We start from the raw sequence: 16823 nt of genomic DNA, 5'->3' as shown, positions 1-16823 counted from the left end.
ATGAGGACAAAGGTAATTACAAAATGTTGCATGTTAATCAAAACACTACCAGGAAGAATTCCCAATTTAGATTTTCGGTGAAATTGACTGACGGCTAAATATATTTCTCTGTGTACCCAGTATTTTTTAAAATTAAGAAAATAACAATATTTTTAAATGTTATTTCTTTTGAAATAAGTATGTTATGTGGTTTTGTGTATCTGCATATTTATTCATTTATAAAATTTCTAAGATCACCCTTAGCTAATGACAGATGAGCAGCTTACAACGTTAAAATCTAAAGAAAAAAATAAAAACACAACTCTCAATTTCCTACATGTATGAGTAGGGGTATAGAAGTAAGGGTTTGACTATAGGAATTAATGAATGAAAGTCAGTGTGGTATAATGGTTAAGATTTATTTATGGGGTCTAAATCTGATCAATTCCAACACCCAACCACCTCAAAATTCCCCTCCAGCTTGTCTTTCTCCATTCTAGATCATCACAGCCAATCTCCTGTCACCAAATCCCCAATTTCTTCTTTTCAAGTGGTCCTCTGTGAACCATGACATTACTTCCACCTAATGAGTTATTTTAGTATGTGCACAAAGTAGCAGGGAAACCCTTGAATCTAATCAAAGGAGTAAATATTCTTTAGAACTATTTACTTAGTTCAATAGTGAAGTAAAAATCAGTGTATCTAAAGACCTAACTCTGCAGTAAGTTAAAAACAAGCAGACTTCATTTCTAACAGATGTCCAAGTTTCAAATTGCATACTAGTTTGAGGGTCTGAAATGGATGCGTAAAGCCATTGCCGAGACAGAATATAGGATTTTTTTCTGGTGAACAGTGCAGAAAGTATTTTTTCTAATATTTCTTATACTTTTTCTTTTTAACCTGAACCTTGGAGGATCTTCATCTATTCACCAAATAGATGAAGAGCTAAAACCTATATATTCTCAATACTTTTCAGCCATTTATTGACTTCTGAGGGATCGCATACAAATAATAGGACTGTGTCACAAAATAGGGATTCATTCATCGATGTATTTTTAAAAGTAAGAGTAAAAAAATATGAGCATAATCCAGTCCACTCAAATTAGTGAAAATATTCCATCCGCTACGATTTACTCTTTGTTGCCTTTTTCAATGAACAACACTCAGCAATCTTCTTGTGCCCTTCACCTAAAGACCCATTTCTGAGGAAAGTGCCCATAATTCTGCTCTATCCATACCAGTGTTTCTCAACCTCAGCAGTTTTAAGTGGTGTGGATTTCAACTCCCAGAATTCCCCAGCCAGAATTCTGGGAGTTAAGTTCACACAATTTAAAGTTGCCAAGGTTGAGAAACACTTGTCTAGACCATATGAATGTAGCTCTCCAGAGTTGTTATACAATGCCAGAAGAATCAATAAACTCTTTCTAGTACAAGACTCATAGAACAAACTGTACTCACCTTATGAATTTTGTAGATGATATCAGGCTGAGTTATGCTCAACAGGTCATTATTTCCCTTGAGTGGTTTCAGGTGATCCTTAAATTCTTGACCTCGAAATTCCTCTTCTCCTAAAGAATATTGCTGGATCATGGTCCCCATGCCTCCATCCAAAACCATAATGCGCTCCCTCAAAATGGATTCTATTTCCTCTTTCAGGGTTTTTTTGGAAACTGCATTATGACAATGTTTCAAAAAAATCTGTATTTAAAACATTCAGCATCTCTTCTCGCAATGAATCACAGGCTCTAAAGCAGGGGTCTCCAATCTTGGCAACTTTAAGACTTGTGGACTTCAAGTCCCAGAATGGCTGAGGAATTGTGGAGTTGAAGTCCACAAGTCTTAAAGTTGCCAAGACTGGAGACCCCTGCTCTAAAGCATTGAGGATTGTGGACATGCCATCTTGAATTGCTTCAGAAAGACAGATATACATGTTATATAAATAAATAAAATGATCCATATTGTTGCTAGAACAAGGACACAAAAGTAGCTTATGGCCTAGCTACACTCTGAAAGGGTGCTAAGATAAAGTTTGAGAGACAGATCTCTAGAAACATAGTATTTCCAGCACAACTAAGGAATTCCAGATTGGAGAAGCTGTCATTTAATGTTATTTCAAGATGAAAAACAATAGCACTTAGCAATAGCACTTAGTTATATACCACTTCATAGTGCTTTACAGCCCTCTCTAAGTGGTTTACAGAGTCAGCATATTGCCCCCAACAATCTGGGTTCTCATTTTATTAACCTTGGAAGGTCGGAAGGCTGAGTCAATCTTGAGCTAGTCAGGATCGAACTGCCCAACTACTGGCAGTTGGCAGTCAACAGAATTAGCCTGCAATACTGCATTCTAACCACCGCACCACTATGGCTACAATAGAACTTTACTAAATAAATGAGCCCTGTTCAGGTATTATAGATTGTCTACCCTACAAGCTTAAAGTACTTTAAAATCATGCACATCTGATGGGTCCTATGAAATTGTATTTGAAGAAATGCAGGTTTTCATATGGGCTCTTATTATACTTGGCCAATATCCTTAGTTTCTCTTATATGCTTGTTGTGTGACTGTGTGTAGATCACAGACTTCTTACTATTTCCTGCTTCGCATTTTTTCTTTCATTCCTCCCTTGCCAGGAGCAATCTGAAAAATCCACAGACAGTATGTTTTTTCTTTGCTTTGCTACAGCTCCTTGATGCATGCATGGTACAGTACATTTAGCCTAACAGGAGACAGAAAATCTTCTGATCTGGAAAAGTATGGGCAGCTCGGGAGGTTGTGGCTCTCTGTGGTCAACTAAGCTGTAAGGGAAATACAACAGAAAATAGCAACCCAAATCTGTGATTGCCGGTTTTGTATTAAAGTTGAGTTGAATTCAACTTGCTCCCAAATAATAATGCTTTTCTTTCTCTCTCTCCCTTCCTCCCTAATTTATAGAAAACTCTTGACAGCTCACAATAATAAACAAAACATAGTAATATCAAAACCCAAACATCTCTTACAAATGCATTAAAGCTCTTCATGACCTAAGGTCAGCTCACCTGAGGGACTATTTATCTCCAATTACTGTATATCTCTTGACCCAATGAGATTAGGCAGAGGGGCATGCTTTGAGTCCCATTAATTGACAATATCATCTAGGGCAGGGGTGTCAAACTCAAGGCCCTGGGGCTGGATCCAGCTCAGAGGGTGCTTAGATCTAGCCAATGGGCCGCCCTGAAAACAGTGAAGGACCAGCCCATGGTGCCTCTGCCAGTGAAAATGGAGCTTGCAAGGGCCATGGGCAGCCCTCCCGAGCTCTGTTTTTGCTAGCAGAGGGTTGCAGGTGGCTGTCCAGCTGAAAACTGATCTCATGAGGGCTGTGGGCCCCCAAGGGCCAACAGTACACTTATGCGGCCCTCAATGAAATCGAGTTTGACACCCCTGATCTAGGGGGACCAAGAAATGAGAGGGGGGGCTCTCACTCTGATGATGTTCAGTAAACTATTTTGGCTATTCTCCCAGTCCTTGGGATAGATTGATAATTGAGACACAGTTGGATAAGGGTTTTTTGTTGTTGTTGATAATATGATTTTCTTTAGGGTACTTAGGAATTTTTTGTTTTTATTATACTATATTGTTCTAAAAACAATTTTCTTGTTGATTGAATACATATATTCTGGACACTTTTCTCTATTTTCTTTCTTTCTTTCTTTCTTTCTTTCTTTCTTTCTTTCTTTCTTTATTTATTTATTTATTTATTTATTTATTTATTTATTTATTTATTTATTGGTTCGATTTATATGCCGCCCTTTTCAGGGCGGCTCATTCTGGTGATTACTTGCGAACCGATTGTGAACCGATATCATCTGGAAAAAAAGGAATCAAGGATCTATGTTTCTGTCTGACTTGCATGCCTTGACAAACAAAATGAAGCATAACTATCTCAAAAAAGAGATTACAAATTTTTCCTGAAGTATCATGTCAGGTCTTATCACATAACTAACAGAAGGGAATACCCCAGCCCTACAAGAGATATCTTTGGGATATTTGTTAAACCAAAATATTTACTGAACGTTAGGATAGAATAAAGTTCAGGAAGCCAGGGGAAAAAAATCTCAAAACCACCACTTCATTTTTAAAGTAGAAGAGGTGCTGGCATTATAAAAAAGAGACTTTTCTTCCTTCCAACCTATTCAATTTTTACAAATTCGTTTACACTTATCTTTATTATTTTTGGAGGTTTATTTTTGTGCCATTTATAACTAATTCCTTCCCCCCCCCCCCCGGTTAATAATTGGCTAGAGATAAACTGACTTGAGTGATAAGATAGGGAATGTAACAAAACAGCCTGGAGAAGGACAAGATTACGATAAAGAACAAATGCTTCCATCCTACTTTATGTTAGAATATTTTTCCCCATGAATATATAAATAAGCTTTTTTTCAGAGAAGTATGTCTTGGACGAATTGTAATGGCATTAATGTCCTACTCAAGGTATGGCAGGAAGGCTTGTGGAAGAGCATTTGGGAACATCAGTATTTCTTACTTAGCGACCAGGTCAGAAGACTGATGCCAATTCACTGTACAGGGAGTCCTCACTTTATAACCAGCAATTTCCATCACTAATTGACACAGTCATAAAACAAAACAATCACGCGACCATACAACTTACAACAGCAGCTCTGGCAACCCCTATTGCGATTATTAAGCGAATCACACACAATTGTTAAGCATGATGTTACATGATCAAAACTTGCAACTTCCTGTTGGCTTCCCCAAAGGTTTGTCAGAAGCTGGCTGTGAAGGTCACAAATGGCGATCATATGACTGCAGAATGCTGCAACTTTCCCAATTGGTGTCAGTTGCCAAGCGGCCGAATCACAACTGAGGGACCGTGGGGACTCTGTGACAACTTCAAGGATAAGTCATGCCTCCTCATTCAGCATGGTCATAACCGTTAGTTGCTAAATGGGTGATCAGTAAGGCAGGACTAGCTGTATACATCAACAGCTTAATGTATGTATAATTCATCACATGTATAGGGAATGCTCAATATGCATTCTCCTAATATAGCTATAGGGCACTGCACACCAAAACAACTAGACACAAGGACAGTTTTTTCCCAAATGCCATCACTCTGCTTAATTCCCACAACACTGTCAAACAATTTACTAAGACTGTATTACTATTATTCTTCTCTTCCTTACTAGTAACTATCTCTTCCCGCTTATTACTATAACCATGTTGCTTTATCTCTCAATTATATTGTTTTTATTTTGTTTCCTAGTATGATTTGATAGCTTATTAGTAACCTTGGCTATCACTAAGTGTTGTATCTTTTTATTCTTGATTAATGTATTTTATTCCTTGTGTGTCCAATCACACTTGGCCAATAAAGAATTCTATTCTATTCTATTAAAAACATTTTAAAGTCGGAATGAAACCAGGACAAGGAGGATATGCTCTGTCCCATTATTTGTCAGAATTGGAGGACCACTTTGGCCAGGTTATCTGACAATGAACAATCATAATGGAACAGTATCTACTTTTGAAAAAGCATTCCTAATTTTCACTGGGAAAGTTTTTACAGGCTCGCCCATCAACAGCTGGAGGATAAAATAAATGAACCTGAATTAATCTTAGAAGTATCTCGGAGTTTGAACTTCCCCCTCACTGTCTAGAACAGCCATCTTTGCCTGGGACTTTGCATTTTCTCTTTTAAAAACTGTCCTATAAAAATCACCAGTGGTGCGATGGTGAAGCAGTACCATCACTGGAAAGGGCAAACCAAATTAACTGCCCTTATTTAGTGGGGGGAGTATGTATGGTTGGGGATTTTTGCAGAATAGATGCATAAAGCTCGTGAGATATACAGATGTCACGGGCACACCCAGGATGGGTTTCTAAATTTTTTACTACTGGTTCTGTGGGCATGGCTTGGTCGGCATGGCATGGTGGGCATGGCAAGGGAAGGATACTATAAAATCTCCTTTCCCTCCCCAATCCAGGGGAAGGTTACTGCAAAATCCCCATTTCCTCCCGAATGCCTTGGGAGGCAGAGAATAGATGGGGGGCGGGCCAGTCATAATTTTTACTACCGGTTCTCCAAAATACTCAAGATTTCCGCTACCGGTTCTCTAAAACTGGTCAGAACCTGCTGAAACCCATGTCTGAAGCACACCCAGGATTGCAGTCACAGCTCACTGCAGTCAGAAAGATGTATTTAAGGGATTCCTACTGTCCAATCAGTGCATGAAACTACATGAAACAACTACAATAAGGATGGTTTTTTTCTTTTTATATTATTTTTGGGTTCAGAGGGAGAAATCACACATTAAGTGGTAGAATTTTGTGACTGTATCACAAGCATTATTCTGGGCTGCAGGCTCCTGACTTCATACAGCACTGCCTTAAGTGCGACTTTTGATTTCATACAAACAAAAGTTTAGTGGCAAACATAAAGAGCACACCAAAATGTATACCTATCTTTTGCTTCTATGTGATAAACAGCATAACTTTATTATCATTAATCTGATGGCATGCCCTGAAATTTCTTCTGTGCCTGAAAATAGCCTTAAATTAACTGAGAAAGTCCCTTAAAACTCTCCTTTGCATCGGAGCAAAACATCGATCTGCTCGAATCACATGTTTATAGGGGGAAAAAAGGAAATCAAGTAGAAAAATTACACGTGGTTTACAAAACGAGGTGGACGAGCCTTATCCAAAACACAGTACAGAGGAACCCTGGGAGCTGGTTCACCGCGTGTTTCACTATTAGGTTCTTGCTAGGTCTCCTTTGATTATCAACAAGCTCGGCTTTGCCAGTGTATTATTTAATACTCTGCTTTCGTCGCATCATTTTCTGAGGTCTAATTTAGCCGGTACTTAAAGCGAGAAAGATGCAGATGTTAACCAAAAGTGCCTCGAAAAGCGAATCAGTACTTTTGATTCTTAATTTAATTCGTCCGGGTTTCAAAACGTTTTAGCTCACTTTCAGGGGAGTTCAATGACACCCACCTTATCTGCTTCCCTTTTGGCTATTTAGAGGGGGGGAACTAAAAACCCCAAATCGTCAACTGTATCTGAACGACTAAAGTTAATTGAGTCTACTTTCTGAGTACAGCACACGTAGTAAACCTCCTGCCGAGTAGGAGAGCGGAGCCCACTCACTCCGCGATTCCCAGACCAACATACAGCAAAAGTTAGAAACTTTGCGCCCTGCCAAGACATCGGAGCTCACAAACGCCTCTTAGAAACACGCACCGTGCGACTCCTGGCTACCCCGCTGCTCAGCCAACTGGGGAATCGTGGGCGACATCGTTTTGAAACAGCCTTGCCAAACCTGAGCGACTGAATTTCGACTCCCGGGTTAGAATGGCCGGAGACTATGGCAAGGAAAGCGCCTGCGTGCGCGTCACCAGCTGCGCAGACGCATACGATTTTTCTTTAATGTAAACGCAACTGTCAGCGTAGACGAGGGACGTTGATTTGAATGTTGCAACGAGGAAGGCGTGGAAGTGTCGTGTTGGAACTGCGTACCTTGCAGCGTCTATGTCACCATTTAATTTTACTAATTATTAAACGTGTTCTGTGTTTAGATTGCCGCTGTATTATAACTCCTGTTGTTTATATAGGAACATATTTAACCAAACTTGTCGGGCAATAATGGATTTCCCCCGCGGGCTCCTCTACATTTGTGTCAGTTTGCAAAGCAAAAACACCATTTGGGAAGACGATTAGGATGAGAACTCAAACTCTGGAAAACTCCTTTTTTGCTTTTAATATTTTAGAGTAAAGAAGGAAATTTAAATCCCTCCTGCGGCCTCCGACCGAATAGAAAGAGGGCAGGGCTGCTTACTGCAATTGCTTAATCTTGTTAATCGCTTAATCTTGCAACCACCCTAATAATAGAAGTCTCCGGAGGTCAATCTACAGCAGGGGTGTCTAACTTTAGCAGGTTTTAAACTTGTGATCTTCAACTACCAGGATTCCACAGCCAGGCTGGCCGAGGAATTCTGTGAATTAAAGTCCACAAGTCAAAAGTTGCCAAGATTAAGCACCCCTGATCTACAGGCTTCCTGGAATGGTTTTCTCTACAGCCAGATCTACATTTTCTTTGCAAGGTTTTCTCTGCACACCCAAATTTGGTCTCATTCAGTTCAGTTTTGGAGAAGTTCTTCTGTTTGGTCATCCCAAATATTATATTTCAATATTTCCATCTTTCCTCTCCTTTGGTAAAAACTAAAAAGGCTTATAAAAGCACTTTTCTTTTAAATTAAAAACTGAGTGTATGGAGTGTCTTAGAAAGCTTAAGATGCCAAAATTCTGGAAGTTGAAGTCCATAATATCTGAAAGTTGAGAAATGCCGGATTACAGAAAAGGGTCCCAAGCTGGCTCTGGCTGTTTTTTTGTTTGTTTTGTTTGTTTGTTTTTATGTAACTTGGCTAAATTCTAACCATGCCTTGAGAGAGGAGTCTCAGCCATTGTGTCACTACTGTAGTTGTTATACAAAGAGGAATCAACTAGGTGAATGCTGATTTTAAAAAGGGATTATCTATCCCACGCATTGCAGTAAGTCAAGATTTTGTTAATTGTGTTTTGTTTAATACATGACAATTCCCTGAGTTTGCATTAGGCCACAATACAAGAAATCACATAATTAGTATAATGTCTGAATGCAGTCACTATAGACTTTTCCCATTACCCTGGGTACAAAGAATGTACACAGCACCTATTATTCATTGACTATTTAAGAAACGTCATTCTCCTTCATTGTAAGCAAAGTGCTGATACGATGCACGGAGAAAGATCTCAGAAAAAGATCTCTGATGGGTCATCCTCAAACATCCAATGCTGTTAAGAATAAATAGCCAAAGGTTTTATCCTTGAGACTTGCACATTTTGGTTATGTCTTTATACTGCAGTCCAACTAACTTTCTGCTGCATTCACATTTCACTGAAACATAATATGGATAATTTGGTTTGTGGTTATTTGGTCGTATGCGTGTTTGAGTATAGGAATGTATCTGTGGATCCAGTTCCCCCAAATGCCACCTCATTATCCTGAGAGGTCAAATATAGCATTATATGTTCCTTAAAACCAGGGGTGAAATGCTCCCAGTTCGGACCGGATCACCCGATCCGGTAGCGATGGCGGTGGGTAGTTCAGACAACCGGTAGCAAAAATCCCTGCCCCCTCCCCCCATGCCCAGCTGATCCACGCGATCATCAGAGGCTGTTTTTTTAACTTTTAAAAGCATTTTTTCTACAACCTCTTCGGCCGAAAAAATGCTTTTAAAAGTTAAAAAAAAGCCTCTGATGATCGTGCGGCTCATCTGGGATCGTCAGAGGCTTTTCAAAGCATTTTTTTCTACAACCTCTTCAGCCGAAGAGGTTGTAGGGAAAAAAATGCCTTTAAAAGCCTCTGGAGATTCTAGCTGACTTGCCTGATCGTCAGAAAAGCATTTTTTTTCCTGCAACCTCTTAAGTTTGTAGAAAAAATGCTTTTAAAAGTTAAAAAAAAAAGTTGGCCATGCCCACTTGGTGTAATATGCCCATGTCATATTACACCCCCCCACCAAGCCACACCCACAGTAACAAATTTTAGATTTCACCTCTGCTTAAAACATTTGTAACTGTACTAAATAGAACAATAGACATACCTAAACTTTGTGCATCACGGAAGGTGGTATCATGTACCGTGTTTCCTCGAAAATAAGACCTTGTCTTATATTTTTTTGAACCCTGAAATAAGCACTTGACCTTATTGCCGTGCGCTCAAAAGCCTGATTGGGCTTTTGAGCGCATGGCAATAAGGGGATGTCTTATTTTGGGGGAAACAGGGTAGCCAATCTTGGAAAAAGCTAAGCAGGATCAGATCTAGTTAGTCATTGGATGGGACTATCCCAAACTGTAAACTGTAAGCATTGGATGGCATTATTCCAATGTAAGATGAACCAAACAATCCCAAACTAAGTTGAACTAGGAAATAAAAATCTTTAGGAGCAATGATAGACTACTTCTATGCTGATGCTATCAGGCACTAAGCTAGTAAATTCAATTCAGCATAAACTTTTATGCAAGTTCTAAAGTTCTTATCAAGAGAGGATAACTACAGGATTTTCTGTTTTATGTAGAAGTCTTATATTGTTGGGTCTCCGGCTGTGAGTCATGACCCCCTCAAGGGGCCCCAAACAATTTAAAGAGGGGTTGCGAAGGGTTTTTTTGCAAAGCCTGAAGCAAGGTTTGCCAATGCTCAATTATTGTACTTTAATATGCAGAGATAGTAACATAAATTCATTTATCATTTTAGGAGATTGCAATATTGCAAACTTAGAAAATCTTTGCCTTGCAATAAAACGAGACTGAATCTGCATGAAGTTAAGCCCATCCCTACATTATATATACACCTGTTAGCTGATGGAAGGTAAGCAACAGCATATTGGCTTGGAAAGTAATCTCTAGATTAGATATCCTAATTTGCATGAAATAGTGGAATATGCTCCATCTGATGATGATTATAAGCACTAAGGTAGATTATTCCCTTCTGTCTTGCCTTTATTTTCTTTCACTCTCTCTTCTTTTTCTGAAGTGCATAGTGCTACTTACTCCGAAGCAAACTCTGTGATTTATTATAAATCCTACTGAAACCTATAACCCAGTATATTCCAATAATATCTTTTTGTTTATTACAATTCTGTTCTTTCAGGTAGTTGCCCCTGGGCCCAACTTTCTGACAAATCAGCTGGATCAATGCCTTTGAGAGGAAGAAGAGCAGCAGCAAAAAGAATAATTTGCACCGGTGGTGGGTTGCCCCCGGTTCGCACCAGTTCACAGGAACCAGTAGTAAAACCGGCGAGAGGCTCCGCCCACCGACCCTGACGTCAGGAAGCTTCTGTGCATGCAGCCCCATTGCGAACCGGTAGTAAAAGTAAGTAGAACCCACCCCTGATCTGTACTCTAATTGGGAAAAAAACATAAATAAAAAAGATAGACGCCTCACTACATATAAAGCAAATAGAGAAAAAAATTTTAAAAATGAAGTGAGAACCCTGTTGTCCAGAAGACATGCCCTAATATGCTGTTTCCCCTAAAATAAGACATCCCCTGATAATAAGCCCAATCGGGCTTTTGATCGCATGCACTAAAATAAGCCCCCCTGAAAATAAGCCCTCCCCAAAAATATTTAAATGCATGCATAGCCGATCCCCACCATTTTTTTTTGGTTAGGTTTAGGGAGACAGAGCTGGAAATCAGGTAAAATGGCAAGAGGAGCCTCGTCTTTCTCCATGCGCCGCAAAATAATAAGACATCCCCAAAAATAAGGCAAGCACTTATTTCAGGGTTCAAAAAAATATAACACAGGGTCTTATTTTCGGGGAAACACAGGTATTTAAAGATGTATCAGTTTAATCTCAGAAACTGAATCAGTATTAAGGCTTGAAAAGCAGACTTTATTTTAAAGGCACGTTTTAATAGTAGCAGATGGTACAGTTTTCTTTGCTTCTTGTATGAACATTTACTTTTTTGCATTTATTTCATGGGATTGTTAGACTTCAGATAAAATAGATTTTCTACAAATTGTTGAAAAGAATATAAAGGTCAGGAAGCTACTGCACAAAGTAATTTAGACTATTTGTAATAAAATGCCAATATTGTTAGCATTAACCAAGAACAATTGCAACAGAACAATGAATATAGCAGAGAGCAGACACAATCTATTAACAACCATCCTAAAATATGGAACTCCCTCATAATATCCAGGCTACTAACACTGTGCCCTTTCAAACTGGGCATTGATTTTAAGCTGAATGCTATTACCACCATTAAGATGATGCCCTTATCATCAACCTCTTTGAATAAACTCCAGAGGATTTGTGATTTTATACCACTAGAAACTCAGACTAGAATTCCTGTGCATGTTTCACATTAGAAACAATGAAACAATCTCATGTGATTATTTGGTATGACCTGGGTTTTTTATTTTCTCTTGTATATGGTTCCATTTGCACAAGCAGACCTAAACCCCAGTACCCATAGATCAGAGATCTTCAAACTTGGCAGCTTTAAGACTTGTGGACTTCGACTCCCAGAATGCTCCAGCCAGCATAGCTCCCAGAATTCTCCCAGAGAATTCTGGGAGTTGAAGTCCACAAGTCTTAAAGCTGCCAGGTTTGAAGACCTCTGCCATAGATGAAAGCATTACCATGGTATGAAAGCAAAAAAGAGGAGGTGCACAGAGGGAGGTTGTGGAAGACTTGCATAAAATGTTCAGAATTCTTGAAAACATTTCATGTTTTGAAAATCAAAGATATGCTAGATTTGTTTTTTGTTTTTTTCAAAGGCATGTTTTCTTTTGTTTTTCCTGAGGCTTTCTAACTTGGCACTTTGGGATTATCCATTTTTAATTTAAAAAGAACAACAACAATCTGATAAGGCAGGGGGCCAGTGCAGTCTGTCACTGTATAAGCTTGATCAAGTACATATAAACAACGTAAAAACTCATCATGCTGCACACTACGTGGGCATTGCGCCTTACTGAATGTTCCTGCTAAACTTGAGAAATTGTAGTGAGGTCAGCTTACTTATTCTTTTTTTTTTCAAGGAGCAAACTGGAATATATCTAGTTTCACTTGCCCACAGAGTCAGTCCCCAGTTACAGATCGCTTTCCCCATACAATGCTGATGAAAATGAGGTATAGTCCAGAGCTCCAGGAACAGCTCCTGGTCCCTTGTACGCTGGCATACGCTTGATGCAGTACTGAGCTTGTTCAGATGGCAGTTCTCGATTCAACTCTTCAGCAAGAATATATGGCTAAAAGGATTGAAAAGGAGGAATATGATGAGCTTTTTCTGAAATTTCAGAATCAAAACAAGCGGTGAACTCTCTTTGTTCCTTGAAAACAAGGATGAGATTGGGCAGACACTTCAGTCATACAGATTAGTTTTCTCCAATCTGGTATCCTCACTGTTTGCAAAATCCAGAATACTTCAAAGGCACCAGCCTGGACAAAACTAGCACTGATCCATAATACCTTATTATGGAAGTCATTCATTAATTCATTAATTCATTCAATTCATATGGCAACGCAACCTCAAACAAAATAATTCTGGGTGGTATACAGAAAGAAACATTACAACAAATACAACCTGAAGAAAAACAATACATTAAAGACCAACTAAAGCAGTAAACAATGAATGGCTATCAGACTAAAATATGCTACAACTAAACCAATTGGAACTTAATTCAACTGAGCTCCAAGCCTGGAGAAAGAATTGGCCTTCATAAAAGGTCTGTAAGGTCGGGGCCAAATGTATATATTTATACTAGATATGTTAAAGTATTTTCATATATAATATTAAGGCAGCTCTTTCCCACAGCCTATATCTACATTGTACAACCTCTGTAGATTAGTCTTTTCTGGATATTTCAAAGCCTTTATGCAGTTGCCCAGTGAATATGCATTATATGACACTTTAAAAAACCTCAAGTTGAAATATTTTGTGCAGATATGCTTTAAAATTATTTCAGCTTTATTAAAACAAACTCCTGCAGGTGCAAAAGTACAGCAAATATGTTTTGGGGTAAAAGACAGAAAACTGGAGACTGTCTTTGAATATCAATAACAAGTAGAAAATCTGTAGCCAACAAAAGTCCCAGTACTTGCATCTTTATATTTAATTTCCCTAAGATGCTCCAACTGTCTTATTACATGCCCTTAGCAAAACAGGATCCCAAAAACTCTTATCTTACCCCAGTCTAAAAGTTTTGATACAAATCTGTATAGTATTTCAAAAAATTAGCATGCAAAGTTTAGGAGCTTTCATTAGTTGGTGAAAACAATCTTGCTTCTAACTATATTTTAAGTTTCTATTTTAAGTTACAGCTCAGCTTACTTTGCATTTGGATACCCCCTTCTCTTGCAAGGGTAGAATTTGTCGAAACAATCACAGCAAATGGAAATCCTTTCACTAACCTTATCTGAGGCTAGGATTCTGAAAGAAGCAATAACTTGTTCAGCAGTGTCAGTATCAGCAGTCTCTCTGGTCATGAAATCAATAAATGATTGAAAGGAAACCGTTCCCTGACCATTGGGATCAACTAAGGACATGATTCGGGCAAATTCGGCTTCACCCTGAAATACAATTAAAAGTTAGTTATGAAAATTATAATGCAAAGAAAAATTTAAAAAATTAATAATGTATTCAGCATCATGCCAAATATCAGATTTTGCATGTTTTTAAGTATGCAGAAACGTATTAACTGTACTGCAAGAACATGAAACGTTCTTAAATCCACTGGAAGCTTATGTTAGGCTGAATGTTCACTATGGATTTCACACAAATTGTACAAGAAAAATATATAAAAAATAGGAAGGAATCCACTAGGATTTACTGCATTTGGTTGCAACCTGGATAGTCAGATGATCAAGAGCTTGAACCAAATTGCTTCCATGCAGCCTCTCTGTAGAAATCCTGCAGTTTGTTTGTTTGTTTGCTTTTTAGAAGCTCCAGCAGATAAAGCATCATAAAAGATGCTTAAAGCACTATTAAATGAAGACAAACAGAAATTGGACCAGATATGAGTAAGAGCCTATATTCATGCCTACATTGTGGCAGCAAATATCGTTATGAAGGGTCCTTGGTGCTCTCTGAGTTTGGTTGTTTTCTTGCAGATGTTTCATTAGCCTAACTACGTAACATCATCAATGCTAGTAAGGAATGGAGTCTGCTGTCAATTTATATTCTAGTGTCTTGCCCTGTCAGTGTTGGTGGGACTGGTCTTGGAAGGTCTTTGGTTGGACTGTTTACCATTAGCTTGTTTGGCAATCTCAACCTTGGGCTGCAGAGGTGAAACTGTCAATGTATTGCCTCCAACTCCTGGAGGCTATATACATCTAGATAGGAAAGAACAATTTCAAGCTCTACCTTGACAAGGCTGAGTGACTGTGTATATTTGGGGTCCCTAGGTCTAAGTCAGTCCTACACTCTGGGATTTCATCTTTGGTCTTGAATGGGATTGCACTTCCCCATTCAAGACTAGTGTGCAATTTGGAGGCCTTCCTAGACTCATAGCTGCTATTCAACAAACAGGCAGAAGCTATGGTCACAAGGGCCTTTGTATAGCTTCACCTTGTGTGTCAGTTGCGTCTTTTTCTCAACAAGAAGGTTCTTTAGATGGTCACTCACACTGGTCATCTCAAGGCTAGGCTAGGCTATTACAAGGGAAGTTGCTCTTGAAAACAATTTAGAATTTACAGCTGTAATATGGACATATGAGTAGTAAGGGGTGTTTCTCATTGCACCCACATGTCATCAATGCTTTATGAGCTTCAATGGTTACCAGTTGACTTCCGGATGCACTTCAAGATTTACTTGGAAGATAGGGCTAGGTTAATTGAAAGAGTTGCTATGCAATACAATTGGGCCTAACAATTGGGTATGATTTGAGTTCCTTTAGTTAAATGTTTTACATTGTAGGACCAAGAAGGAAGACTTTTGGTGTTGTGGCACCTGTCCTTTGGAATAATAGCTCCCCAGAGATATATGCAGCTCCAACCCTTCAAATGTTTTATCAATCCCTTAAAACTTCACTCTGTTCCCAGGCCTAGATTTAAGTTATTTGTAGAAAGTCTAATATTTTTTGATTATTATTTATGTCTGGACAATCTTTTTTTAGATTGTCTATGTCTATACTATGTTTGAAAATTGCAAGTTACCCAGAATATTTTGGGAGTCAAACGCCCTCAATATCTGACAGATGAACAGACAGACAGAATGAAAAATATTCAAAATTGAAATGCAATAGAATCTATATATGAATGCCATGGTAAATGGGCACAATGTTTTAGTATGAAACAGCTGTCTGCATAGGGTTCTAGCAATTAATAAGTCTAATTCTAAACACACCTAAGAATAACATCTTTGTGGAGCTTCCCTCCGAGAAGATAATTTATAAACATTTCTGATGTACTAAGATTTAGAGTGGGCTGAACTTTTTCACCACAGAAGTTTTACAATTACATCTATAACAGTCACTTTGTTAAAGTACTTGTAATGATAAAATCCTCTAAGTGTAACATGGGTTATTATCACAAATTAACTGCATCTTAAAATTCATACCAAATCATAACCCATTGAAATTAAGCAGGCCCTGAAATCTTCATGGTCCATCAGCCCATTTTTCTTCTGTTGGTAGGAACAAACAGCATGGAAGATTCAAGGATCAGAATAAAGCCACCAGAATTTCCATAAAGGTAGAATAGATTCATGATCAGATGTATCAGACGTTCATTCAAAACCAAGTTGAACCAACAGAAAGCAGAAGAAAAGGAGAAGTTAGATTACATGAAATAATGCTAGAAAGATGCTAATGAAATACAAACAAAAAAGTAAGAGAAAGACATAAAATACAGCATTCTTAGATGAGCCAAATTCAATTGGCAAGGCACATTTAAAGTAACATTTTTTTTTAAAAGCTACACAATGCAAATAAAAAAATAACACTTCAGGATTCTAACATTTCACAGGCAGTACAAGATTGTTAAATATTGTTTTTAAAAGTGCTAAGCTAGCTCCTAACATGTTTTTGAACATGTTGCTCTTTTTATCTATATTGATAAAAAAAACATTTTTTTAAAAGTGCCAAGCTAGGAGTTGAAAATACAAACTAATGGAGCCTGGAATGATTACTGCAATGATATTTAATTTTTGCATAATTTTACATGTGACTCTGATAGGAAGGACTCATTGTGTATTTCATCTTGTTTTTGTGAACGCTAGAATTTCCAGTAAAGTGTATATAAAGTGTATATACATACAGTATATTATAGGTAATGCATAGCATTATTATTGGTTGTCTGTA

The 16823-nt window shown here is 38.2% G+C and overlaps 2 protein-coding genes and 1 long non-coding RNA gene across 4 annotated transcripts in view; 1 reads left to right on the top strand and 2 right to left on the bottom strand.

Annotated features, from left to right (window-relative positions):
* The window catches only part of MTR (5-methyltetrahydrofolate-homocysteine methyltransferase), an 87301-nt gene extending 79907 nt beyond the window's left edge, over window positions 1-7394 (bottom strand). Inside the window, exons 1-2 of one of the 2 annotated variants that reach the window (XM_034428287.3) lie at window positions 7223-7394; window positions 1438-1649 (exon numbers count right to left, since the gene is read on the bottom strand). In XM_034428287.3, coding sequence (XP_034284178.2) covers window positions 1438-1649; window positions 7223-7277 — 267 coding nt within the window. In that variant the 5' untranslated portion in view covers window positions 7278-7394. The remainder of the gene's footprint in view (window positions 1-1437; window positions 1650-7222) is intronic. The other variant, XM_087882972.1, reaches the window with a different exon arrangement.
* A 2877-nt stretch (window positions 7395-10271) lies between these two features.
* On the top strand, window positions 10272-14318 carry LOC117671455 (uncharacterized). The gene is made up of 2 exons (XR_015731457.1): window positions 10272-10385; window positions 10668-14318. It is a non-coding gene; the product is annotated as an uncharacterized LOC117671455 (long non-coding RNA).
* ACTN2 (actinin alpha 2) overlaps window positions 11392-16823 on the bottom strand; it is a 61906-nt gene continuing 56474 nt past the window's right edge. Inside the window, exons 19-21 of the mRNA XM_034428289.2 lie at window positions 16082-16147; window positions 13936-14094; window positions 11392-12773 (exon numbers count right to left, since the gene is read on the bottom strand). Of these exons, the coding sequence (XP_034284180.1) occupies window positions 12615-12773; window positions 13936-14094; window positions 16082-16147 (384 nt within the window). The 3' untranslated portion in view covers window positions 11392-12614. The remainder of the gene's footprint in view (window positions 12774-13935; window positions 14095-16081; window positions 16148-16823) is intronic.

The sequence above is a fragment of the Pantherophis guttatus genome, chromosome 1 (genome assembly GCF_059756535.1).
Source record: "Pantherophis guttatus breed Tessera chromosome 1, ASM5975653v1, whole genome shotgun sequence".
Classification (NCBI taxonomy): domain Eukaryota; kingdom Metazoa; phylum Chordata; class Lepidosauria; order Squamata; family Colubridae; genus Pantherophis; species Pantherophis guttatus.
This window is presented reverse-complemented; position numbering and strand designations above follow the sequence as displayed.